The 26453-nt window shown below is 54.3% G+C and overlaps 5 protein-coding genes across 5 annotated transcripts; all 5 read left to right on the forward strand.

Moving 5' to 3' along the window:
* Nucleotides 1-4147: 4147 nt before the first annotated feature.
* Nucleotides 4148-5104, forward strand: CGGC5_v010377 (uncharacterized protein; the record flags this gene model as incomplete). Its single annotated transcript, XM_032021458.1, has 2 exons — nucleotides 4148-4283; nucleotides 4341-5104. 2 exons carry the CDS (start codon nucleotides 4148-4150, stop codon nucleotides 5102-5104), a joined length of 900 nt encoding a protein of 299 aa, XP_031881630.1.
* Nucleotides 5105-6027: 923 nt separating this feature from the next.
* On the forward strand, nucleotides 6028-7122 carry CGGC5_v010378 (uncharacterized protein; the record flags this gene model as incomplete). Its single annotated transcript, XM_032021457.1, has 1 exon — nucleotides 6028-7122. The coding sequence occupies one exon, from the start codon at nucleotides 6028-6030 to the stop codon at nucleotides 7120-7122; it is 1095 nt and encodes a 364-aa protein (XP_031881633.1).
* A 2674-nt stretch (nucleotides 7123-9796) lies between these two features.
* CGGC5_v010379 (Fasciclin-like arabinogalactan protein) lies at nucleotides 9797-10946 on the forward strand (the record flags this gene model as incomplete). Its single annotated transcript, XM_066152341.1, has 3 exons — nucleotides 9797-9799; nucleotides 9838-9885; nucleotides 9933-10946. The coding sequence occupies 3 exons, from the start codon at nucleotides 9797-9799 to the stop codon at nucleotides 10944-10946; spliced, it is 1065 nt and encodes a 354-aa protein (XP_066008274.1).
* Nucleotides 10947-16110: 5164 nt separating this feature from the next.
* Nucleotides 16111-17629, forward strand: BGBP (Beta-1,3-glucan-binding protein; the record flags this gene model as incomplete). The annotated part of the gene is made up of 2 exons (XM_032021454.1): nucleotides 16111-16640; nucleotides 16693-17629. 2 exons carry the CDS (start codon nucleotides 16111-16113, stop codon nucleotides 17627-17629), a joined length of 1467 nt encoding a protein of 488 aa, XP_031881707.1.
* Nucleotides 17630-24505: 6876 nt separating this feature from the next.
* CGGC5_v010381 (uncharacterized protein) lies at nucleotides 24506-26432 on the forward strand (the record flags this gene model as incomplete). The annotated part of the gene is made up of 3 exons (XM_066152342.1): nucleotides 24506-24544; nucleotides 25537-25619; nucleotides 26312-26432. 3 exons carry the CDS (start codon nucleotides 24506-24508, stop codon nucleotides 26430-26432), a joined length of 243 nt encoding a protein of 80 aa, XP_066008265.1.
* Nucleotides 26433-26453: the final 21 nt, after the last annotated feature.

Genomic DNA, 26453 nt, shown 5'->3' on the forward strand with positions numbered 1-26453 from the left:
CTCTCATTCGATACCAAAGAGACCCGCGTAATATGTCAATTACCAAGGCATCCGAAAGGACCAATAGCAGGCTGATCAAGCTGACCAGTCTGCTGGAATGAGGGGCAGCCACACCTCACTCGACATAGCCAAACTGACACCATCCTTCAGCCCGATCACCCACACCAAGGAACTCTGTCCCGCATGAAATGCTTGGCTGGGACGCCTCGCAGGGCAGAAGAGGCGAAATACATCGCGGAAAACCGACAGCCGGGTTAAGCTGACACCGCACCGGCTGTTGGTCGACCCTTGTCTTGCGATTGACTATGGTGCTGCCACCGTCGCGACAGACCGTTTGTAAATGCTCAGCAACGAAAGACCTCGAATATGCAGCAGGGGGTTTAAGCCCGGGGCGGCCGACTTTTTCTCCGGATTTGACAGTCGATGTTCGTGTCTCGGGCAAAGAGGTGCTTTCTGAGTCAACAAACTTGGTTTCGAAAGTCTGACGGCATGTTTTCTGCGCACCAACCCACACTTCGACAGATGTCAGGTCAAGTCTTGCGGCACAGATGGAGGAACTCAGCTGTTCTGAGGCTGTAGTCCAGAATGCCTTGCGATCCTGACCCTCCCCCCGGTCGAATCCCCCACATTGCCAAGGCAAGAAAGCTGAGCTGAACTGAACTGAACAGCGTCCGCACAACAGAAAACACAACGACACAGATAGGCCGTCTCATAGCTGATAGACTGGGTTTGCTGTTTACCTGAAACGCGAGTACCGCAAACGCAGATTGCTCGTTCGGAATTTGATCCAGCACTTCCCAAGGCGCATTGTGCGACGTCGTTCAACATGCTCCAAACCCCTCGAATCCTTCAGCCCTATGGCCTTGCGACACCCGCGTGTGTTGCCCCGGATGAGTGGGCGGGAGAGCGTGGGATATGAGTGTGTGTGAGCGATGCGAATCCGCCCCTTCGGCTCGACGCTAAGCCGCAATGTGCAAACACTGCGTTGTTCGGGGTTGATTCTTGCTGACGCCTTGGGGACTTTCTGGGTCTCTCCCCATTCGACCCTCGCTACCGTCATTTGGTTCTTGCGTAAGCAGGGGCATGTCCACGTTCCTAATTTACCCCTTCCTGGATTTGAAAGCACTTCTCTAACTCCAGATTGGTCAAAAAGCATCGAGCTATCCAAATACTAGCTTAGGCTGAGCACCAGTCCCTCGTTTGTCGCTCACAAGCCTCCCTTTTGGGGGCCATCTCCCGACTGCTGGACACCCTCCCAGCCGTCCCCCTAATGTACGTGTCCTGACCGAGCCATTCGGCCGGACCCGAAAACGCTCACGATTCGCAAAAGTCGACGGACTTGGACACTCACATGACGGACCATCTCGGCGGGACTCTTACCACCCTTTCGGCATGACGCGGGATGGCAGTGTCTTCGACAAGATGATGTTCAAGTAGAGCTTCATCATCATGTTCGCCTCCCATGCAATGACCCAATCGACAAGTGTTGATTTGGAAGGACACGGCGGTGACATCGATGCTGGAAGAGAAGCTTCGTGCAGTTGATTGGTTAAACGATATCGGCTTTCAACGAGGCATACACCCATCCTTTTCCCGGTGCTGTTTGCAACCCACACGTCCGACTTGCGGGTCCCGGTACCTTGAGACGACATGTGTCTTCTCTTAGGCACGTCTCATCTCACACCCACCTTCTTTCCCAGGAGAAGTTTCCAAGAAAAGGCTGTCCATCTGTTTCCATGTTTGCCTAGATTTCCTGTTCCGCGGGGAGACGTGCATCCCGCGAACCTATCCGCCCGTTCGGAAGCCTGCTCAGAAGTCTGATTGGCCATTCCCAACTCTTGGGAGGCTGGCGCATGTCCTAATTTACTCTGGGAAGACATGACCCCTGCCTTTCAGGCACACCCCCGTCACGCGGTCTTGGGCGGAAGACGGTTACACAGGCAGTAATCTAGCCTTCGTGCAAGTTACCGTTGAGGTCTTGAAGGAGGTGCCGTGGCTCTGTGACATGGTGGCATCGTTGCTTGCCTACCAGCATGCTTGGGCTGTTCTGCGTACTGTTCTGCGAACTGTGTCTTTGTTTGTCTATAGTCGTGGCAGAGCCTCGTATAAGATGCCTTTCGGGGTATATATGAGCCCTCTCTCAGCTGGTCTCAAATGTCTCAGATGGCAGGATTCTATCAGCTCACAAATTAAACATCAACGGCTAGCTTCCTCAAGTAGCTGCTTCAAAATTCCCGTATTCGTCCTCTCCGTCATTCAAACTACACCCTCAAGTCTCACAGGCTTCCAGTTCGGACAAAATCCAAGCGCCACCACTGGAGGGATTTCCCGAGACAATCCTCAACAGAAGTTGTCCAGACAACTTTGACTTCAAGTCTGCGTTCAACATGTTCAACATGGTCAATATGTATGGCGATCCGCCTCCGTCCCCACCAGGTGGTCCCAGGGGTGGTCCGCGTCCCCAACCGCCGGGGCCGATTACACCTCCGAACAGTCCTTGATGATGAGGACGTGTGTTCTTTTCGGCCGGCCATCTCGAACGTAAGGATGACCCCAGGGGCGTTTTCGGCGGTTCTTGGCCAGGCGCTTCAACCAGAAAACACGCCGAAGTCGCCGATGCGGTATCACTTCACGTCGACTTGGGGCCACGAAGCCTCGCTATTTTTCCTAATGCAACCACGGACTCGAGCTCCGTCTCTACACCAGCGACAGAATGATGGGCAAAGAGGTTGTGATGAGCCGACGACAGCATATTCTCCTTATCCTTTGTCTTGGTCCCCTTGCATGTTTTCCTTTCTCGTGTCTTTCAGCAGTTACGATACACCGCCTGGTACCAGTCCGTACGCATTCATCCTAGATTACATCTCTGCGAGGAGAGCTACATATATTTCACGGCCTAACTTAGCATAGCATGCATTCCGTCTTTCACCTTTTTACTATTTCCTTGCAAGTGTCAGGATTTCATCAAGATAGCCATAGATCTCAATACAGCGAAGCGCACACGTCTGCATTACACATCCACACATCCTTCTCCTTTGAGATGTCACGGACACAATAATTGGGTGAAACACCCCCTTTCGCAGGGCGACTTAATCGGGCAATGATGACTTACTCCGTATTGCTTGGATTTGGTGTAACTGCAGCGGCATCGATCTGCATCGCCGCGCGGGCATGGATTTGGCCAAGACTGAGGTCAGCTTACGGGTCTTGGGCGGGTTCTCCCTAGGGGTGAATCAGCGCCCCGCGCGGGCGAAGCCACGATGGCATTCCCAGCCACGCTTTAGCCATGCAGGTTTTGCTTGGATACCGCCGGTGTGTTGTATTCTAGAGGCTGTAAACGGGGAGAGTGGGGGTACTCTTTGGCGGTTGGCATGTTTCACCGAATGGGCGGCGCCGCTGGCCCCCTGTTCTAGAATAGGTACGCAAAAGAGGGCCTCGACTTTTCTTGCCCGATCTGGCAGTAAGCTCGCACGCCTGGCTTTGTTAATTTGACGGCGGCTACGAAGCCTCGTGGGGGCCAGATGGCGATGATGGCTCAAGGATGGGGGTAAATGGGAGTGTGGAGCGAGCGGTACGAGGTCTTGGCCCTTCTACGCACGCCCGGTTCATGACCTCCGCTCGGATCCGTCTTGGCTCGGCCCTCGTTTTCGTCACTTCTGCCCAACCACACGTCAGCTGTTTCTCTGTCGTCTTCTTAAACTTTTGTTGAGTCCTGAAAGAGATTCATCGAGCGCAGTTTCTTAGGCTCCATCGGCAAGGTGAGACCGTGGTGAGCCGCGACGCGACGCGGTCATTCAAAAAGGTAAGTACCAATGGAATTAACTGACAATGAAGCGTTGGACTTGGAGGACTACGTATTGGAAGACTACGTACCTATGATCATGAGAATTTTCAGGTAGGCTACAGGTTCTAGGGAGTCTCTGACAGCAGTAGAAGACCGTTTAGCATGATGGAACACATTCAGCCTTCGATGTTATGGATCTCGAAGGGTCAAGGCCTTTGGACGAAGCCTCCGAGGTTGAGATGAAGGCCAAAGCAAAATCCGGGCGCGAACGAGCGATGGCCGATACTTATGGCCCTGTAGAAAGTCATCTCACAATTCTTTACTTCAACAACATCATCATATTCTGGTATCATCGAGGAGAAAATGCGTGAAGGTCCTGGAATCACAGACAACAAACGATACGCTGAGCACTCTGACCTCGACGCAGCTTTCGAACCATGCCACTCTTACAGTGAGCTTCAGGCCGAAGGCAGCCAATACTGGTTCGTACAAGACGGAGGTAAGTAAGGTGACATCCTCGTGTCGTCTGTGGCGACGAGTCCTCACAAGCATCCAGATTCAGTGTATTTCGAGTCGTTCTTTCCGCAGCTAGACGCGAGCGATCTGCGCGACCAGAACATCAAGTCTCTATCGATATACGAGGACGTCAACCCGACATCCCAAAGACCGTGGTCACAGCACTCACGCCGCCATCCAAGGAGGGTCGTCGGCGAATCGCTGGGACCGATAAGTCTCTTCCTCGAGAAGCTGTCCGCGTCGTACATCATCGAGGCGAACGACTTTTTCCGCAAGACGCAGTCCGACTGGGTCTGGGAGAACCTCACGTCCTTGACCCTGACATCCGAGCTGCTGGCCGAGGACGCCTGCCATCTCAGGGCCACAAACATGCTCGCCAACGCCGCCGGCGCCGCGCTCCAGATGCCCAGGCTGCAGAGGATGGAGATCTGGTACGGCGGTTTCCGCACGGCGGCCCTGTTCCGCTACGCCGTCTCAGAGTCCGGCACGTCAATTCGGTGGCACGGGACGTGGGAGCTGCAGCTCCAGCGGCGGCTTGTCGACGCTTGGAGGGCGGTGGCAGCGTTGCACACGGCAAATGAGCTTGTTGTGCGTGAGAGTCGTTTGCTTGACGGAAACGGCATTGCCTCGCGTGAGGGGGCTATTCAGGTGCTTGACCTGAGTGAGAATGTGGTTCATCCGGCATCTTCTGGGGACATCGGCAAAGGAACGGGGAAGTATACCAAACCTGGTCAATCTATCTCGACAAAACATGAAGATATTATGAGTTGGATCCAGGCTTCGGGGATAGAGAGCTTGCAATAATAGGGGTTGTGCACGATTAGCTGTTCATGGCAAGATGAGCTGCAAGGGGTATCATTGACACGTATGGGTTTATAGATGAATCAATTAATTGGACTACTGCTGCATTTGTTCTTTGAGTTCATATGAGTGACTGACATCTATTTACCCAACAGACTCCTTGCAGCATGGAACAGACTCCAGCAGGGTCATCAGAGCAATCTTGACTCTGACTGATGATCTTTCCAGAGATCGTCCTAGGGACAAAAGACCATCGCCAAGCTTACGTTGCCCAAGCCTTCCCAAATCAAGCGATATTCTCGTATCCAGTTTTGTGTGTTCCTCTACATTGCTGTGGCGTGGTCCGACAGTTCGGATCCGATCATATGGCCTCAAGGCCTCGGCATTGGGATCGTCCCACATGGCATTTGAGTTGGGGCCCCCTTCGTTCAGATCGAGAACTCGCGATTGCCCCGCATCGAGCACTTTTAAGAACAGGGCTAACTTACCGATCGTTGAATTGGACCTATCACGGATGTGGAAAGTCGCTTGCTTGTTCTCCCGCAGCATGGCTTAGTCTGCTGATCTCCTATTCTAAGGCCCGGCCTAGTCCGCGGGCCCGGTCCGAACGTTTCCACCCCGCGATAGCGGGGCTCTTCCGAGCATCACTTTAATTTATCGTGACCTATGCGGATCAACCCTCACGCAATCCACGCGGACACCGACTGCTGATTATCAATCAGCTCAGTTGATATCGCGAACGTCGTCGTCATGAGTGAAAAATCAGATGGTATTATGTTTATCCAAAGAGGCTGGGAGATCTGTTGTGGATGTATATAAGTGACAGCTTGGCAGTCATCAGCTGCTTTTAGAACAGCACAGATCAGATATACCCTCTCTTCAATCTCTTCCGTCTCACACTCTTTGATCATTCCACGGTCGTTACCATGAGAATCTCTCGCCTCTCCCTGGCCACCTTGGCTTCGTCGAGCTCCCTGGCGACAGCCCTGGCCGACGGACTCACCATCGCCCTCACCCTCGACCGAGCAACCCAGGGCATCTGCATCTCCTCCGACGGACGCAAGTTCTTGACGCAAAGATATTCCACCACGGATGCTCCTCAAGCCGTCGAGCTTCTCAGCAATGGCACAACCGTTCTTTACCCCGATTCCACGTGGAACTCATGGACGTCCAACTCGACTTTGGATCCCAAGAAGGCCTTCGTCAGCATTGACGGCGCCCGGATCGGGCCCGACGGACGATTCTGGGTCGTTGACGGAGGCACTACCGACAGCGATGGCAAGCTTGTCAGCGGATCTAGCAAGCTTGCTGGCGTGAACCTCACCACCAACGCCGTCGACAAGGTCTACTACCTGGACAATCTCACCGAGACTGGCAGCGTCATCGATGACGTTCGTTTCAACGGGAATGTTGCGTACCTCAGCGACACAGCTGGCGCGCTCGTTGTCATGGATCTTACGACTGGCGAAGGCAAGCGCGTTCTTGTGGGCCACAGCTCTGCCGTGGCATGGTTCCCAATGGCCTACAATGGTAGTCTCGTTCCAGGATACCAGGGGGGCGACAGCACGCTATCCGTGGGTCTTGACCAGATCGAAGTGTCCCCCGATGGTGTCTATCTCTACTATCAACCTTGCAACGGAGGCATGTACCGCATCGAGACGCAGTACGTCGACGGCGCCTTGACGAACAGCACTCTCGCGGAGAACCTGGGAGACTACGCGGTCCCTTTCGCGCTCACGCCTAGTACTGGAGGTACGACTATTGATGGGGACGGCAACATCTACGTGAGCGACACCAACCTGCTTGCTATATGGAAGGTCAAGCCCGATGGGTCGTCTTCGATTTTAGTTCAGGATGATGCCTTGGTCTGGACCGATCTGATGTGGGTTGACGCGGACAAGAACCTGTGGCTGCCGGCTTCCCAGATGAGGCCGGGTGCAAATGGGCTGATGGCGGATGGACCAAACTACATCTTCACCTACCCGATTGATGCTGGCCCGTCACCGATTGACCACGCATAAACATGAAGTGTCTTTCGAAGACAACAAGATTCGAATGCATGTAAATACATATGTAGATAGCAATTGCATACGACACACAGTTCATACAAGTTCAATGACGAGAGCCTATCTAAGCTCAAAGCGAGCTTTGCCCAGCAACATCATGATTCTCTTGACGTAGTCATAGAAACGTTGAGTTGACAAGATCTGATGAACGTGTTCAAAGACTACTGTTCGGACGGCCGGCGGCGGCGGCATGACCGGACTCGGCCCGAGCATCGGCGGAGCGGGGCCAGCGCCGGGAGGGTGCCCCGGCCCAACCCGCCACTAATCTTGCGGAATGCTTTCAGGTTATCGCAACCCGCAACTGATTTTTAAGCTCGATTCTCCCAGGAATTTTGAAATAACCTTAACAGGCGCCACGCGGGAACTCTGCTTTTCATTCCTCACCAGCAGCCACGAACACACGCTTGCCATCTTCAGATGATCCCTTGAGACATCCCTCGATTGATAGTGCCGGTTCGAGCACCGTCCTGGCGCGATGCCGGGTTTGCACCAAGAGGCTCTGGAATCGGGAGCGGGCCGAAACCCCTTTCCGAACCAGCCTTCTCATTTCCTAGTCATCTCATTGCATTATGGCATCTTCGGCCTACGCATCTACGGCGGGTAAGCAGCAGTTATCGTTGGCACGTCAATGATATCGTTGAGAGATTGTGAAGTCGTACCCAGCTGACATTCGCGCTGCTGGCCCTGCCATTCAGTGGGACGTGGCATGATCCCTGCAAGGCTGGGCAGGGGATGTTCGGGCGCGCTGAGGGGCCTGGAATGCAGCTCGTGTCCCCAAAAACCGACCTTGAGGATTCGCCTGGGCTTGCTGGGTGCTTCTGCAGCGGCCGCTCATGTCGAAACCTCCCAATCTCGTTGGTTGTTGCTTCCTGCGGCTCATGCAGCACACCTCGTGTCGGACGACCAGACCTTGGTTGGCTTGCGCTAGCTTCCTTGTCAATCTCGGTCTTTTGGATACGGTACTTGGTCGGGCATTGTCTTGCAATTCTTATGGCCAGGAATCCCGTATCACTTCGGTGAAAGGATTGTTGGGTCTACTGGGGCTCTTTGCGCGTCCGAAGTTCGTAACAGACGCACATACAGAATGCAGCACGATAAGCTGTTCGGATTCCAACCTCATGGCGTTTTGTGTGTCTAACACTTCATCTCGATTTAATTCGAGGCTGAGGCTTGGCGACTACCGAGACACCGCGAGCCCGAAAGTCACGAGGGCTGACTGCACCAGAATTAGGTTTCTGTGTGTCTTGAACCGTGTGGAAGGGAGAGACACCCAAGCCCAACTTTCTTTCCCGTCCCCAGCTTCATCTACAGCCCCAAAGCCATCAGGAGCATACCTCCCGATCCAAACACACGTTTTCCCCAACCACTGGTGACATTCGTTTCAGAGAGGGGTTGGAATTGTGGTATATCAGCGTGGTGATTTGTGATCGCCTCAAAGCATGCGAAAGCGGTAGATACCCACTTGGCGACACTTGCTTCTTCCTGTCTTGTCACTTTGCCATGCATGGCAACCTAGCACGACATGGATGTCTCTCTTGCCCCTGTGTGGTAGGCTGGGCGGCGCCCATGTCCATGTTGCCGGCTTCCGTCCGCTATCTTGAGCGATACCAAGTCGAGTGTGTTGTGCCTTGCTGACGGCAAGGGAGGGTGCCGCCTGTGGTTCGGCAGATTGTTGGTTGTTGATGCCAGCGGCTAGCAGATCTTGGTCAGACTCTGTGCCGGTGTGCCTGATTTCGGGCAGGATGCCTCTCTCTGGCCTCATTATTTCCGATCATCCTAGTGGAAGGATGTCCTCCATGTGAAATGATGAGATAGATGCTCAAAAGGATGAAGAATCAATCCCCGGATCCCGTGCTGACTGCCAAATGCAGCCTTTATTGGGACATGTATCACGATCGTACGGCTGTCGAGACACCAATTTCACTGCCGCCCTAGAATCACCCAACTTCGATACCCAGGGAGCTCCCACACCTTGTGGCTGTAGTCTGCATCAACACAGCAGCTTTTGGCGGTGTCACCTTACCCCAGCCCGATGCAGAAGATCCTTCCCAGGGACCCAGGGGCCAGCTAGCTGCTCCTGCAGGGTGCATGGCGGGCAGTCGCCGTTGGTCGACTCTTTAAGGGGCCGTTCCTTCTCTCACGACCTCATCTGTGATTCATTCCGATACTGCTGTTGACAGTTGCCATTATCATTGCTGCCGTCGTTGTTGATGCTGCTGCTGTGTTGTTGGCTCAGATTTGGGTGTCGCTGATACACCATCCACTTTCAAATTTCGGTGACTATCCGACAATACCTTATTGGGGGAAGAAACATCCAGACAGCGAGACAGAGATCAGTCAGAGGGGCGAGTAGACGGCACTGTCATCCCAAGCATCAGAAACACCGATCTACAGACAGCGACAAGCAACATCATTCTTCGCCCGGCTCTCAGGTATTCTTTGAGATCAATTGGTCTTCATTCATACGCGTATACCCATTCATTATGATTGCTTCTGTTGTCCCGCTTGGGGTCTTTGGCCTCGTAGCCATCCTCATGAATACAGTCACAGCCCAGAAAGAGGATCTGGGGACCGTTTTACAGTCCAACAATCTCACGACATATTACAATCTGATCAAGGCATGCCGGAAATGGTACAACTGAGCTAGGGATGACTGCTGACCACCCACAGAAATATCCCGAAGTGCTGTTCAAGCTTCCAAATTATCAAGGCGTCACTGTAAGTCTCTTCCACATATATCACTATTCCAAGCTAACATTGACTAGATTGTTGCGCCTTCCAACGCGGCGTTTGAGAACATCCCGGGAACCCAGCTCAACGCAATCTGGAACGAGTCGGATCCTTCCATAGCCGTTCCTATCCTAGAGTACCACATTCTACAGGGCACTGTGTCTACTGACGCTCTTGTCTCCGGCCCATCAGTCCTGCGTTCCTCTCTCCTCCAAGATTCAGCTTGGACAAATGTCACCGGCGGTCAGAACGTCCTCGTCAACAAGCAGCCTGGCGATGTTATCGTCTTTACGTCCTCTGCAGGTATCCGCACAACCCAGGTAGAGGGCGACATCAAGTTTGCCGGCGGTCTTGTCCAGGTCGTGGACAACCTCCTAATCCCTCCTGCGAGACTGGAGAACACCACGGAGAGCTTCAAGCTGCCCGCGTTCCTCGGCGCTTTGTACGCCGCCAAGCTCATTCCCGCCATATCGAATGAGAAGAACGTCACCATCTTCGCCCCACGCAACGAGGCATTCCAGCGCATCGCCGGCTCCGTCAAGAATATGGACAGCAACGCCGTCAAGAAGTTTCTCAACTACCACGTCGTTCCCGGAAGAGTTCTGGCGTCGTCCGATCTCAAGAACGGCACCAATCTCACCACTCTGACGTCTCAGAGCCTTCGTACCATCCGGTCCGGCAACAACCTCTTCTTGAACTCGGCGCAAATCATCCAGCCCGATATCCTCATCGCAAACGGTATCATGCACATCATAGACAACGTCTTGAACCCTGACGTGCCGTCGAACCCGAGCCCGGATGCCGCCAGCCAACCTCCCGTCTTCCCCGAGAGCTCTGCTTCCGGCTTGCCTTTCACGACCGCACTTCCCTGCACTGTCAGCTGTCCAGTGACCACGTCAAGCGCCACTCTCACAGGCACCGCTGCCAGGACTGCTTCGACCACGGGCGTCAGGACCACCACTAGCCCTGGTCTTGCTGCTCCCCGTTGCACTGGTCTTAATGCTGGTGTGGCCGTTGGTGTTCTGGCAGGCATCGCCGCACTTGTTTAGGATTGAATGGACAGAATGAGAGAGCGAGAGATGTAGTCATCATACTGCGATGGGAAAATTGGGTGGTTTCAGGCGATAATGAAGGCGTTGGGAGTAAATAGAATGAGACGATACCACTATATGAGATAGAATAGTTAATTCATGAAATTACACACTCAGTATACCTGTTATGCTTCTGCTCCTTGGGTAATTCCTTGCGTTCAATGTTATCGTAACATCATTTCCGATGAAAATTTCCACAATTTATTTGATGTTGTCGTTTCGTCACCTTTCCTGTTCTCTTTCCTGACGCTATCATTGCCGCTGCCGCTCTCGTCGAGATCATATCCAACATCTCCTAAAACCAAGCATTCCGCGTCAGTTCGTCGTCTCATCAGTATTCATAACTAGCCAAGCCAGGATGTCAACCAAAACGTATGCCAAGTGTTCAATGGCAGGATCAAACAGCGTAGAGAGCCATTCCAGTAAATGCTGTCTTGAAGCCAATCTGACTTCTCAGAAATACCTAGCCCTCTGATCTATCCTAAGAGAACATAATTACCGACCAGTTCTGAACACTTTGGAAAGCAAGTGTCGGACTAAGTCTGTAAGCATAGGCTGCCGATTTTCTTTCAGCATGGATAACTTTACTTGAATGCCAAACAACGAGTATTAATTAATCATCGTCTCAACCTTAACATGCTGAACTGATGTCTACATACCGTTTACACACTCGTAGTTCTTAACATCTATACTTATTCACACAAAAGGTTCTATCTAACACCAGATACTTGCCGGTTTGCCTCCTACGATGTGATAATTCATGGCTAATGACATAATTACGCTCCTAGAAAGGACGTATCAAATGAATATCGCAAGAGCCTCAAACAACCTCCTCAGCAATGGGACCAATTATTCACAAAGCACGACACCGCAACAGCAGCACCGCCAAGGCATCAAGAAATTTCTACCTCACTCGGGAGACGGAACCCTCGACCCCCGTCCTCACAGACCGGGCGAGCATCGCTTAACCTCCCGCGCCTCAGACCTGCATACAAACCCCTCCATGCCCTGCCAGCACAACCCAACCTCTCACAGCGACCAACATCACCCGATACCACAATGCGATAAGAGGGCGAAAAGCCTGATTCACAAGTCGTGGCAAGCCGTGGCAAATGCATGCTTACCTTATCCATGCTGCTTCGCTCAATGCAATGCAGCCAAACCCTGCCTGCTTACAGCATGAGACTTTGCCGAGAGCCCGCATCACAGTTAATGAAAACGGAATGCCTTGGCAGGCATGCAGAACCGTCAGCACGAAGATATCAACGCATCCTGGCCCTCGTCTACGGCAAAGACAAAGATAACGTGTAACGGCGCGCCGCCTCGTCTCGTTCACCTATCTTTCATTTTTCTCAACGCTCGTATCAAAGCAGGGCTCGCCTCAACTGAAACACACAGCGAATGCTGCAAGAAGGTCTCGATTGGACGACGTTCCACCACGCCCCCGAGTCCCGACCAACAGCAGCTTGACGTGCTGGACATGGGAGAAAGAGGCGTTTGGAGGGTTGGGGAATCTTTGTTTAAAAATAAACGGCGGGGGAAAATGCAGCGGTGACTGGCTGGGAGAAGCGGCTCTAGGGCCGAATACGATGGATGGAGGGGTCAGTCGGGAGCGGGGTTGGGGTTGGTTCTCGACGACCGACTGGATGGCACTGGAGGCGCTATGATGTACGACGTGAGATGTGGTTGTAGGCGAGTTTGCGGTTGGTGATGACAGGCGACACAGACGATGCAACGTTGAAGAGGAAGCTTGAATCGGCAATGTGGTATCGGTAAGACGGCACTTGGTAACAAGCGAAGGAGTAGTCCCGGCCGTCTGTCTCGACGCACCTTGACGGCTCGGTAATGGAAGACATCATTTGACTTGATCCCATGATCATGATCTTCATGCTGCCCTACACGGGAAGTTTTCTTGCAGTGCAACAGGCACGCAATTCCTGTGCTGTAACTGAGCCCTGCGTGTAAACCGAGTTGATGGGTCGGTCTAGTAAGCATCAAGAGGACAAGGTGCGAAAGCCAAGAATGAGCAATGCACTTTGGCCTCAACGACTTGGACCGTCAATGGTCAGAGGCAAACTGGCTCGCGATCTAAACGGGTAAATCGGAGCATTGTTGATGCCACAACGTGTTCGTTCGTGCTCGCCACGATGCAGCTCGTCAGCCACCGCTCGAGAACATGTCTGCCCTCGCAGAGCTAATGCGTGCTGCATGCATTGTTGGCAACCTTCCAGCCAGTGGCAGAGCCTTTGGCGGAAGTTGAGAAGGGCTCCCGTCATCCCAACCAATGCTGTCTGCCAACTGCGGCTGCACCTACACTTGCAGCTGCATTGCTTCCATGGCTGAATGCGCCATACATGCCATCAACGTGCCAACTCCCACGGAAGCTACTGCCGCAACTCAGGCGGTGACCTCAACCGTTCTGGGAACCCTTGGGCGATGTCGAAACAGACAAAGATGGAGGACTCTCGCCGAGATATCCAGCTGAGTGGGGGTACCTGTCAAAGACGGGGACAAAGAAAGGGCTCCCACCGCTTCGCCGGGACGCTCCCGGAGGCGTCGATCTTAGGACCAGCTTTCTGATTCGAGTGCGTGGCCTGGCGTCGGTGCAGATCCAGACGTCGCTTCGCGTCGAAGTCCAACTGAAAAACTTCACGGATGGTACTACGGCAAAGCCGGGAAGGGCGCTTCCAACGCCGATCACGTACTCGGGCTGTTGTTCGCCACGTCGCTTGGGAGGATATTCGGGACGAAGAAGCCTTGATGCTGATCTTCTGGTTAAGCTTCGACCGGGTCGCCCGAGCTGCTGGGGCAAAGCGCGGCTTAGATGGACGAATGTTACAAGCAGTTGGGTAGCAGTCACATCGGCTGTCGATGATCTCGAGTCTTGTTCAACCAGTGCTTGACCGATTTCTCACATCCTCGTATTGAACAAGATGCAGATAGCTTATCACTGCCGCAAGAGCCTCGATACCAAGAGGTGGACCGGTTCGTAGTCATTGGTGAGCAGCGGCGGAGATGGGCTCACTCGCCTGAAGGTAACGGTGATGCTGGATTTGCCTTGGTCTGGTCTGAGTTGGTTTGCTTTGCTTTGACCTCAGCTCTGTGCGGCAGCTGGCGTTGTTGCCTCTGTCTCGTATCGCGTCTGACTGCAGAGGCAGAATCTTTTTCTGGATGCCGTATGCCAAGCTAATTTGAGGTAACAGACGCGCGGTGGGCCTTGTTTCCTGGCCGGATCTGGATCAAGCTGAGCATTGACGCTATCACCACGTCTTGACGTGATTGTGGAAATTGCAGCAGGAGTCGGCCAAGACGGGTTTTGACAGACCGGCGCCGTACTGGAGGGCGCTATTGATGATCTAGTCCTAAAGAGGTAGCATCTCTTATCGTGTGTACCGGCGGGCCAGGGACCAGGGAAGGGCAAGGTATGTTGTACAGGGGTCTTATGCAGGTACAAGGGCATCGTTGAGCTAAGGTGGCCGATGCATGGACGCCACAGAGCTAGCAGTCCGGGCACATCTCTTGCTGCTTTTCAGCGGTGTTGTAAGCCAATGAGCGGTTGTCTGTCTGTACACTGGGCCCCAGAGTGTTGTCTTCGTCATGATCTAGGCTCCTGGGCACCGGGGCGGGCGAGCAGAGGGAGCTGGAGACTGGAGACTGAAGTCGGATCCCGCCAGTGAAGCGAAGACGGGAAGCGGGACGGGCAGGGTTTGCAGGCCCGACTGAGGGAGAAGAGTGATGCTCCATACACTATCTCCAGGGCTGAGAGCTCCGGCTGCTGCAGAGTGCCAATAGTGAGGTTTGGATAGATGTGTTGTCGTGAAGTCGGCCGTCATATCCACAGGCATGTCCACAGGCCAGCCAGCCAGCCGCACGGGGAGGGCCGAAACAGAGAGCAAGAGTCGTGATAGCTCTTTGATGCGTTATCGTGAAAACCAGTTGGGTGGTAATATTGGACAAACGACGCGGCCAGAACGCACCAGACTCGGCTGATTCGGGGGTGATGGGGGTGGGCGAAAGATAGAGAGGCCGAACATGACTCTTGGGTGCCGAGTGGCAGTCAGCCGCCTCAAGCAGTAAGGTACTCAACTGACGATGTGGAATATTGGTGAAAGAAAGAGCTTGCGAGTCTGGCTGAGCTAGGAATCGCCGGACCCAAACTCAAGCACTCCCCCGTGTAGTTGAGTGAGAAGGGGGGAGGGGTTCATCGTCTCATGTCGTCTGCGAGGGACGAGAAAGAAGGGACGACAAGACTCAGCAGGGGAGAAAGACAGGCCCGGGGCAGGATACAGTAAGGCACGCAGTAACCGCTGGAAGAACCCCTCTTTACAGCTGACAGCCCCTGTAATCCAGCGCCACCAGCTGATGCCAATAGCGCTAGAAGGGCAGCGTCTGGTGGGAGATTGCCCCCATCAGCATCAAGGGGCCGCTTGCCATGCGCTGAAAAGGGGACACTCGCTGAAGTGCAGTGAGGTGAGAGGTGTCCATGTTCATGGCGGGAGGGAGCTGTTTGCGGACAGCCCAGACCAAGCCGGCGCCGCCGTCACAGCCATCGCCCACTGAAGACAAGTGCAGTGCGCCTGCGGTACCTCGGGGCAGGCGCCTGTGGAGGTACAAGGTTGAGGTACCTACCCGTCCCGCCGTCCCGCACTTGGCCTTACTGATCTTAGCTCCTTCTGTAGCTGTCTGTCGCTGCTTGTGCTTAGGTTCTTCCCAGGCGTGAGGTGCCTTTCACAGGTAAGGTAGAGCTGCGTCCAATCCTTCCTCTTCCAGGTCAGGTTCATTTGGCCGAAGCCACCACCTCCAGCTCCCATTTACCTACTCGGCCTCGCCTTTCTTTCGCGCCTCCTCCGAACCTCTTTTCTTTCTCTCCTCCTTTCACCTCGTCCGTTGCGAGTAATATCTATCCCATCTCCTCTCCAGTCCTCGCCAGGTACTTGAGGGAATAGTCACCAACATCCACGACGACAGTCAAGCCACTCGCTCTTTTCCAACAACCACCACATTCGCTACAACCTGCCCCAGCGCTTAATTGCTTCGAGGGACCGCAGCTCAGACGAGTCTGCCGCAGACCATCTGCCATATTGAATACCCGGACTCAATCCCACCTCACAATCTATACACAATGGACCAGGATTCATACAATCAGCAATACTTCTCCCGCCAGGTCGCCGGTCAGCCTTCGCAAGCGACCACCGCTGCCGGCACTCCTATGCGCCCAGGCACCCCCGAGACCAACAACAGCCGCAATCCCTTCAACGATGGTGTCGAGTCTCAAGCATCTCAACGTCCCGGCATGGGCACAAACCCCTTTGGCACACCAGCCGTATCCCGTCCCGCATCAAGCTTCGGCTCCTCCAGCGCCATTGGCACCCGCTTCGACGAGCGTTCCCAGCGCTACTTCCACTCAAGGCGCATTCGCAAGGAGGACGTAGAGAAGCCCTGGTTGGACAAGGCCGATCCCAAGGAGAAATGGGTCACAATTATTCCCATCGTCGGTATCCTGCTCGGTCTGGCCATCTCCGGTTTCCTCATCTGGGACGGTATTCACAGTGTCGTCAAGCACCAATACTGCCCTGTTCTCATTGAGGACTTCAGCTCTGGCAATCTTGACAGCAATGTTTGGACCAAGGAGGTCAACGTTGGCGGCTTCGGGTATGTCTCATCAATCTTCAAATCAAGCTCTCAATGGCTAACAACCTTTTAGCAATGGCGAATTCGAGTGGACCACCGCCGACGCCGAGAACATCTTCTTCCAGGATGGTGCCCTCGTCATCAAGCCCACTCTCACTGACAACACCATGATTGAGAAGGACACTGTCGTTGATCTGCTCAAGGATGGAACCTGCACGTCGGACAAGTTCTCCGACTGTGTTGCTGCCACCAACACTACCGCTGGAAACTCCACCATCGTCCCTCCTGTCAAGTCTGGCCGCCTCAACACCAAGAAGGGTGCCACCATCAAGTACGGCCGCGTCGAGGTTGTCGCTAAGCTCCCTAAGGGCGACTGGCTCTGGCCTGCTATCTGGATGATGCCCGTCGAGGACACGTACGGCTCCTGGCCCGCGTCTGGCGAGATTGACATCATGGAGTCTCGCGGCAACAACTGGACCTACGAGCAGGGTGGCGACAACATCATGTCTTCTGCTCTGCACTGGGGTCCCGACCAAGCCAACGACGCTTGGTGGAGAACCAACAACAAGCGCCAGGCCCTGCACACCACCTACGGCGACAACTTCAACACCTTCGGCCTCGAATGGTCGCAGAAGTACCTCTTCACCTACGTCAACAGCCGTCTGCTGCAGGTCATGTACACCAACTTCGATGAGCCCATGTGGCAGCGCGGTGACTTCCCCCAGGCCAACTCCAACGGCAGTCGCCTGACGGACGTCTGGAGTCAGACTGGCCGTGCCAACACGCCCTTTGACCAGAAGTTCTACCTCATCCTGAACGTCGCCGTCGGTGGCACGAACGGATGGTTCGAGGACGGCAAGTCCAACAAGCCCTGGCTCAACACCAGCCCCAACGCCAAGAAGGACTTCTGGACGGCTACCGACCAGTGGTTCCCCACCTGGACGCAGCCCGAGATGACCATCAAGAAGGTCTCCATGTGGCAGCAGTGCGACGGTAACGAGGAGCTGTAAAAAGGCGTCTCGCCCGTGCGACACAATTGGTTTTCTTCCTAATATCAAGAACATATAGACAAGGTGAACATGCTATTTTTGGGATAGATGAAGGGGCGCGCGGTGTGGGTTTCACAACGGACGGCATTTGAATTTCGGAATACCAAATCTCTGGATGTTTCCTTGGAAGCTCGGCGCGCTGGTGGCACAATGCCGCCTGTATTTTGACGACATTTGTCTTGGATTACATTAATTGCGCCGCCGAGCCACGACGGAGTCGCAACATGCTACTACCATAATGAATTTCAAAAAAGATTATTACGCATTACCTCAGATGAGACCCGTGATTCAATCAAAGTTGTCCCGTCAATTTGAGCGTCACCACCCGAATACCTTGCAGCAGCATGTTATCCCTGCATATCAACTCAAGGCAGGTAAATCGCCGATGCAGTCATCCAATACGGCCGTCGCTGAGGTCTTGGTCACAGCCATGTTTTCTTACCGGTCTTTATTCTCTCATGCATGCCATGCCACCCATACACGGCACGGCTTATCGCAGCATCCGGCCGAGGCAAACGAGATGCAGACACTCACTTGTGTGGCGAACCAGGCGCAAAGACGTGTATCCGAACCTATGTGTGTTCTGGACTCGATAAAAGTCCTCTCGGCCTGCAGCCCTGCGGCGGTGTTGCTGGTCTTTGTGCACAACAGAGCCAAGCATTCTGCGGGCGGATCTTGTCGAATGGGAAAGGGAGGATACGGGGAATATCAATGCTGTGGTACTGCTGCTGGCTGCAATGCTACCTGCACTGGCAGTTGATAGCCATCGCCACTGTCGTCGAGTTGGACAAAAGTCCTGCAGAAGAAGCGCATGACTGACTTGACGTGGTGACTCTCCAAAAGGTGAGATTGCGCAAGGCGGATCTGGCTGGGTCTCACGTGTCACAGACATAATACAATGGGCTTGGGAATTGCTTCTTCCATTGTTTGTAAAAAAGGGTTTCTTTGGTCTCATCACGATCAACACCGTGTCTTGCGGCAGGTATAGAGTTTAGAAACTATGGGGAAATCTGGTGAAGCAGAACCCCCCTCTGAATAGTAAAACACATGTCTTTCTTCAGTGATTGGGGCTGCATCCCTCCCTTCTGGGTCACGGCTAACACCAAGAGTGCGATTTTCGAGGGCGGAGTGAATCAGTGGGTATGGTGTTCTTTCTGACCCCTTCTCAATCTCGCCGCCCCTCACGTCGGGATTTGCGTTATCGGGGTGTTTTTTTGCCAGGGCTCCAGGGCTTCAGGACATGATGCGCTGGGTCGGACTATTTTCCTCAGCTCCGGAGCTAGAGGAAACTAGTCGTTCATAGTTGGCTTCAGGTTGAGGTAGATGGTGATGTGTGGAGTCTCGCGATGGTGTTAGTGCCCGCTGTGTTTCCGATCACCCAAAAACCAAAAGCGACGCCGCCGCGTGGGAGACGGCATCCGCAAAAAAGCGGAGGTGCACAATTCAAGCTTATGGGAGATGTGCAACGGTTCCACATTCCACTTAAGAGCGAGAGAAGGATCTCCAATGTTTTAGCTCGTGGATTTGTGGCCTTCTCACGGACCAAAAGAAACAAGCGAGTTCGCGGGAACAATTACAAACAGGCGACGGAGACGATTTTTGCGTGGGAGGATTTGCGGCGGGCGGCGGCCGAAAGAATTGTGGATGATGGACACCCCTCCCCTGTTGATAGGAAAGTGGTCCTGCCAGCTGGTGGACCGGCCATCCCGCCGGGGGTCAGGGATCGAGAACTTCGGGCGAGGATGCCGGTCGGCAGGTTGTCAGAATCCCTCGTGCAACCCTGGCCAGGTTCAAGGCAAGTTTCCCATGCGTTGACAGTTTCTTTCCGTGATGGATCGCTGCTTTGGCCTTGTTGCATGTCTTCCAAGTTGTCAGCAATGCATCTACACAGCAGCCACCAGCAGCCAGGCTCTGGTAGCATGCGGTTGCGGCTCGGTTAAAGCCCGTCCAGCGAGGCTTACCAACCGATAAGACAGAGATGCCTGCCTGTCCGCTCTGATAGAGAATCCTACGCTGGCAACTTATCGTCGGCCGCATTCAACAACCAGAATGGCATGGCAGCGCTGACGAGAGACTCTTTTTTGGAGACATGTTACGCCCCGTCGTTTGAACGCGTCACATTGATCACGCCGTGGTGAGGTCCACAGACTCCCCGTGTTTCTCCTTCGCCATTCTGGTCTGGTTTGTTATCCTGAACACGGCATGTTTATGCCTCGTGGCTGGCTGTTTGGCCGACTGAAATATCCTTTTTGATTTGCTGGGTGTTTGCAGAAACGATGGAGAAACGCGCCCTGACCTCAGCTTGAAAAATGGGCTGACGGGGAGAGATGGAGACCAGATTGCGAAAAGCTCCTCCGCAGATGTGACTGAACATCTTGATTGCAAGAAGACCAGGGGCGACGAACACGTCGCACGGAGGTGGAGGCTGATTGGGTCCTCCGGGTGATCCGCCGGTGAATCTTCCTCCCCCACGTCGGTGTGTAGAGTGGGCCGGCCGGACAGGCAGCGAGGCCCCCGGCGCCGTGAAGCAATAACTGCAGGTATTCCGCCGAGGAATGTTTGATAAGACACACTTTGCGGGTCGGCGACTGAAGTGCTACCGGTCGGCGGTAGACAGCTAAGCCCAGTCAAGGCGGTTCGGTCGTCCTTGAGCCCGCGGTCTAGGCACTGCAACACAGCGCGACGCGTGGTGCTGTGACTGTTCTGGGAATAAGTGATGCGCTGGCTAAATTCGATAAGGCTGACATCGGGACGACCTCATCAAACAGGGGGCTTGATGCGAAAATATCTACGCGGCGGATGCCACAGATGAGAGTCGCGTACCCGTCCCCTTGGCTCTAGACTGGCCGACCCAATACAGCGGGCTCCCGAGATGGAGCAGACGCCACAGGCAAGCCGTCCATGGTCATCCTGCGATGAAGAGAACCCGTTATCGTGGTTGTTGGCGAACTCTGGGTCTAGCTTGGTCTCGTTGGCGGGAACCATCACTCGTCTAGCCGCCTCTTCATCTCCTGGCCCCTTTCTTGCAGAGGCAGCAAGTAGTAAGGGCCCGGCGGGCGGCAATGAAGAGAGTAGCCGCGTGTAAAGCCCTGATTTAGAAGACGTGCTAGCATCTGCTACCCCTTTTCAGAGCGATATGTGGAAATTGAAAATGAACGCCACGATGTCTGCAACTAAGGCTCTGATTGGCAGGCGGTGCGAAGCGTGTGGTCAAGGCCAGGCCAGGCCAGGCCAGGAGAATCTGACAGTGTCAGAAAAGCTTGATCCCTTCTTTTACAGAGAACGGTTCATCCTTCCTCCGAGTCTGGTGAATCAATTGGCCAAGAACCTGCAGTTGTAAGCATGTTATCGAAGAAGACTTCGATAGGTGAGATGTCGGTGAGCGACAGCTGCTGTCAGCAATATTTGGAGCAGTGGCCCGTGATGAGCTTAAATGCCAGGACAGACCAGGGGCCCTGTTGGTGATAATGAGCGTTGTGTTCCTAACCCCTGCCTCTGCAAAAAGCTTCCGTGGTAATTCTTGAATTCGGCTTGAGCAATTGTAGCCAAATGTGAGAACGTCCCTTGATAAGACAGCTGACATCTGTGGTGTCAACTATGCGTGCTTGTTTCTGTATGCGTGTCGTCTTATCGAGTCGGAGCCTCATGGCCGTTACAACGCGGAACGTCCCATCTGAGCACCACCATCACGACGGTCGCTACCAACCAAAATCTTGCTTCCTCGCCCCTTCCCGTTGAGATTCCAACGGCGAAGGAATGGCTGGTTGGTCGATGCCGTTTGGCGATTCTGGTATGGTGGTGAGCGTGTGTGGCATTGGAGAGCACGGATTGGCGGGTTTGTTGCTGCATCCTCTTGCGCGCTGCAACTCCACTGATGAATACGAAAAAATGGCGCCTTGCACGCCCCCAAAAATAAACACAGCCACCCCCGGCGCCGGTAGGAGGTACTTTGTACATGGGTTTTCTTTTCGTGTGCATTATTTCCAATATTCTGTCCGTTTGCCCTGCGCTGAAGGTGGGCATATCTCGTCCCGCTCGCCAACACGGCCGGAAGATTTAGCGATCACAATGGGGAAATAATGGGCCTGAATCTGGCCTCAGTGCATGTCGTCTCGCCGCCGTCAGCCGTAATCTCGCACATAGTCAAGTAGCCTACTGGCCCGCCGTCATGATGCAATTTGTCGATATCAAGTATAGTTTGCGTGAAACAAGTTCGTTGAGCGGCATCGCCACCTGCAACCTCAAGTGGACGACCGAACGTTCCTCATTGCCCTGATCTGGCATGGCACTTTCTGCGGCGTTGCCACAATTGGATATCCTTCGCTTTGACCAGCTCATCGTGAATGTTTGGTTCTTCAGCCGTGAGTGCTCACGTGCTCTGTCGTGAGGCCAGTTTCGTGCCATCTAGAACTGCTCGCAGAAGGCTAGCACAAGTACCCGCGTTGAATTTGCCACCAAGCTGCAGGCGATCTCATCACGGACCAAATCGGTCGCGGTAATACGGAGAGTGATGAGAAAAAAAGAGCAGGTCAAAGTAAGCGGGTTGAACTCTGCGTTGAAGCTTGCATGAGCGTTCAAGTCCATCCGAACTTCGCAGCGAGCCAACACGGCCATGGCCAAGCTGAATACGGAGCAAGCAGATACTCTGTGGGCTGTACTGTCCACTGTTGACTTACATCGTCGCAGAGGGAGACATCGGACAAAGCAAGTTGAGACTTTCCTAGCCTTAGCGTCCCAGGAGTCAGGTCTGGCGCCGCCGTCTCATCCCTCCTTAGCGGCGGTACCATGGCTTTGCGCCGTCCTTGTCAGTCGGGCCCACGGGCTCTACTTGTAACCTGGGCGTTCCAGAAGCTCTGCTCTAGTAATTTTGTTAGCGTGGTGTATTTTTTTGATAATATTTCTTATTTTGCTGCCACACAAAAAAAGGGACTTTGTACCTGTGGCTAATTAGCCGGCCACCCGTTGCTCATCTGATAGTATATGCAGGTAGAGAGCATGGACGAACCCCTGTTCGCGCCACTCATCGGGGCCACGCCGCTGCTTTAAGGACCACAGAGATTCTCAGATTGCGGTGCCTACTCACTAAGTGAACCCCTGTGAGTAGTCATCCGATTTATCCCTCTGCAGAGTAGACCGACCGTATTTCCATGCCGTCGTACGTTGAAGATGCCGTTGGCTTCCCGACATTCGCGATAATCAGTGTCTCTCCTCCAGATTCTGGTGCTTTGTCGAAACGTCATCGTCTCATGAATGTTGTCAGCGACTTTCTTTGTCGGCCGCAGAGCATTTCCGCAACCGGCAACCCGATGCAAATTCTTTGTCCAAATTGATCTCTCTGGTATTGCCGCTGATGTTCGCCGGAATTGACGAGCCGATCAGGCGGTTGCAATTTTGCATATGACGAGGCACGATAAGAATCTTTTGTAGACATGCAAAGCCAGCCGCAGCCGCAGCCGCAGCCGCAGCTGCGTGGCCCGTCCGATGCTTAGAGCCTGGCCCCATGTGGAAGACCCTCGAAGAGCGTAGCTTCTCAACAGGGCCCATCTTGATGCGGCAACTATTGGGTGTCCTAGTGGTTTGATAGCGCGGGTGGTTCTTTTCGGCCAGCCAGCCAGAGCTGTCAACATGCGGACTCGGGAAAGCTGAATAGGCATCGTGCAACCTTTGGCGTTGCTCATCCTGAATATTGGGGAGACTGCCAAGCCAGTAGCTTGGAGAGATGGGAGTACGTGGATTCGAGACTACTTTTTTTTTGACCGTTACCCTCGACTCAGCTCCAAGCCAGGGCATCTTGAGACCAGACTGGATGCGTTCATGGCCCTGGCCAAGAAAACGTTTTTCGAGGGGTTTTGGTACAAGGGGTAGAGACCGAAAAAATCAGAGTTGATGTGTGACAAAGACGGTGTCACCTCCAAGGCTGAAATCCCCAAGTCTGACGAGCATCGAACCCCTCGACGGTTGTCCCCCCAGAGGTCTCAGTTCCAACTGCAGTGAGGTGTACATTTCCGACTCGAAATGATGTGGCGAGGCTGATAATTGGGTTCAACAGCCGCGAGACGAGATGTATTAGGGCGCAGCCCAGCAGCGTGGGAAGCCGGCAGTGGCAGCCGCGAGCCAGGCCGGCCGACATGCCGTAGTTGGTCCTATTGATATCTCGGTATATCTGACTCGATATGGGCAGCCGGGCAGGCGCTGACGGGGCGGGAGCCATGTGTCAGGGGTGGCGGGCACCATTCTCTGCGTGGTTATCAAGGGCCGCAGACTATATCCGTAGCGGGTTGGGCGAGAAAGAGAGAGTGCTTGCGCAATCTTGCTGATATGGCATGAGGTTCGGAAGGGTGGCTTGGCTGAATCAAAGGCGTTGACTAGTGCCAATGGCCATGAAGTGTTTCGTCTTGGAGGACAGCGGTGCAAACATGCTTCTCAGGTGTAGGGCAGCACGGGATATCCGGTGGACGAGGTCGACCCAGTACATCGGAGAATATGATGTACGGCAGCAGGAAGTACGGAGCAGGGTTCGCAGGGCTCCTAGGTAACGGCGGGAATATCGTCACGGCATCGGGAGATGGGCCGATGGCGATGGGTTGCACGGATTGTTGTTTGGGTCTGACAGTAGGGGTCGGTCAATGTCGATCCCCAAGTCCCGAGTGAGCGGCATCGCGGACCCGAACCGTGGGTTTGGTTCTTTGGCGATTCTAGCGAGGACGAGGTACGGCATGTTGGAGATGCCGCCGCGTAGAACCTCATCGGCAGTGTTGAAAGAAACGGCCTCTTGGCGGCGAAATGCTCAAAATCTGCATGGCGAGGCTAGACAGCCTAGCTGGGCCACGGGTAAAAATGGCAGAGCGCCACCCTGGTAACCGCGCACAGGACGAGGTGAGGTGGTGAGGTGCTCTTGGACGACCTGGAAGCTTGACGACGACGACGACGAACAAGCCGACGGCCACCAGCCGGGCGCGACTGCCTCCGGGCCTGCCTAGCTCATCCGAGCTCCACTTCTGGTCCCATCAGACGGGGAGGCACGGGCCAGGCGACGGCTCAGGCTCAGGCACAGTCGGCGCTAAGGTCGCTAAGGCAAGGTAAGCGGGGGCCAGCAAGCACCACATGTGAACCTTCACACCCCCTGACCCCTGCTCCTCCCATTCGTTTCCCTCGAACGTCCCACACACCCACTTGATTGAGTGTCGATGATCCCTGTTCATTGTTCCTTGCACCTTCCCGTTCAGCACTCAGAGTTGACCCTTGTCCCTTGGCAGCCACGATGCGATGTTAGACAACCACGCCCCTCCCTCCTCCCAAGACCTCGACTATGACCCTTGTTCTGCTTGTGTACCTACCTTACCAAGTGTAGGTGGACTTACCGTATCCGGGCATCATGGCCATCCGGCGCATCTGCGTTTTATTTTTCTCATGTTTTCTTTCACTCTTTATTTTGCCTTGGTGTTTTCCGCAAGCTAGCCCTCTTCAAGCTACGCTCTCAATCTCCACTGTTGGCTGCTGGCTGTCCCCTCTGCACTGCAGCTCATCGCATTAAACACACCTGGCACCCTCGCTCATTTCCACCACGAAACCCGACGAGAGGGACTCATATCATCCTGCTTTCCTAGACAGCGTCTTTCTTTTCTCTGCCCCCTCCAATCCCTCCCTGAGGTGCTCTCACTCTCTATCGGAGCCATCCTCCACACGCCCCCTTGTGTTCTTTCGTTTGCACAATCCCGGCAGAAACCCAGTCAGTCCAGTCAGTCCAGTCAACCACTCCACCACGGCGTGGCAACCAAACCATCCCGAAGATCGTCGATTTCGTCCCGTCTGTCAACCACCAAAACTCTCCAGGCAGGGCAGCGCCCCGGCATATTCGAATCGAATAGAGTGAAATCTCACTCCCCATCGTCATCATCATCCCGGCTCGCTTCGTTTATCCTCGCCTCGCCTCGCCCGGCCTCGCAAAAAGGTACAGTACCCGCCACCACACCTGTCCGCTCTCACGGGAAGTCTCCCATGCCATGCCATGCCATGCCATGGTTGCATCTGCAGCCAGCTCAGCATGCTGCCTGTCCTCTCCCTCCCATTCACACCCATCCTCTTCCGTGAACCACGCCCAAAGCCCCAATATCCCCTCCCCGTCCTACCTTGCCTCAGGTCGGGTACCTTAGTGCCCTCCTAAAGATATCCTTGCTCGCCTGTGGCCCTTGCTCTGGCGTGCCTAAGGTAGTGGATGGCTCCAAGGTCCAGCAGCTCTTAGCTTCAGCCAGCTCCAAGCAGCTCTAGACCCGGCCCCTGGCCGAAGGAGGATTTTCCCTAATCACCTCCCCCACTCACCCAACACTGACTGCACTTGCACTCACTACCTCACCTTACCACAACCGCCATCGCCATCGCCTTTTCCTCTTATCCACCGGCCGCTCTGCCTGAGAGACGGGCTGACTGCGCTATCCGCCCTGCTATCCCTGATCTCTCTGGCGAGGCTCGTCCACGCCTTGCCCGATTGGCCCTCTCACTCTTCCTTGCCCGTACTCCTGCGCCTTCGTCCCCTCATTAACCTTCACATCTCCTCCCTCGTCCTCGTCCATTGACTTGGCTCTCTTCCCTTTCTCTCTCCCTCGAGATCGTCTTCCAGACTAACCCTCAAGGCGCCTTCAATAGAGACCAGAGGTTCGCACTCTTCAAGAAGTGCCTCCTCACCGGCTTGTCGCTTGCCAAACGGTCCACATTCCTCGACTCGACATCAACGAGATTCGACAACCGCCGCCTTCGTCAATGGTAGCCTGAACCTCCAACTTACAAT

The sequence above is a fragment of the Colletotrichum fructicola genome, assembly GCF_000319635.2.
Source record: "Colletotrichum fructicola Nara gc5 chromosome Unknown KSG_Nara_v1_contig06, whole genome shotgun sequence".
In the NCBI taxonomy this organism is placed as follows: Eukaryota; Fungi; Ascomycota; class Sordariomycetes; order Glomerellales; family Glomerellaceae; genus Colletotrichum; species Colletotrichum fructicola.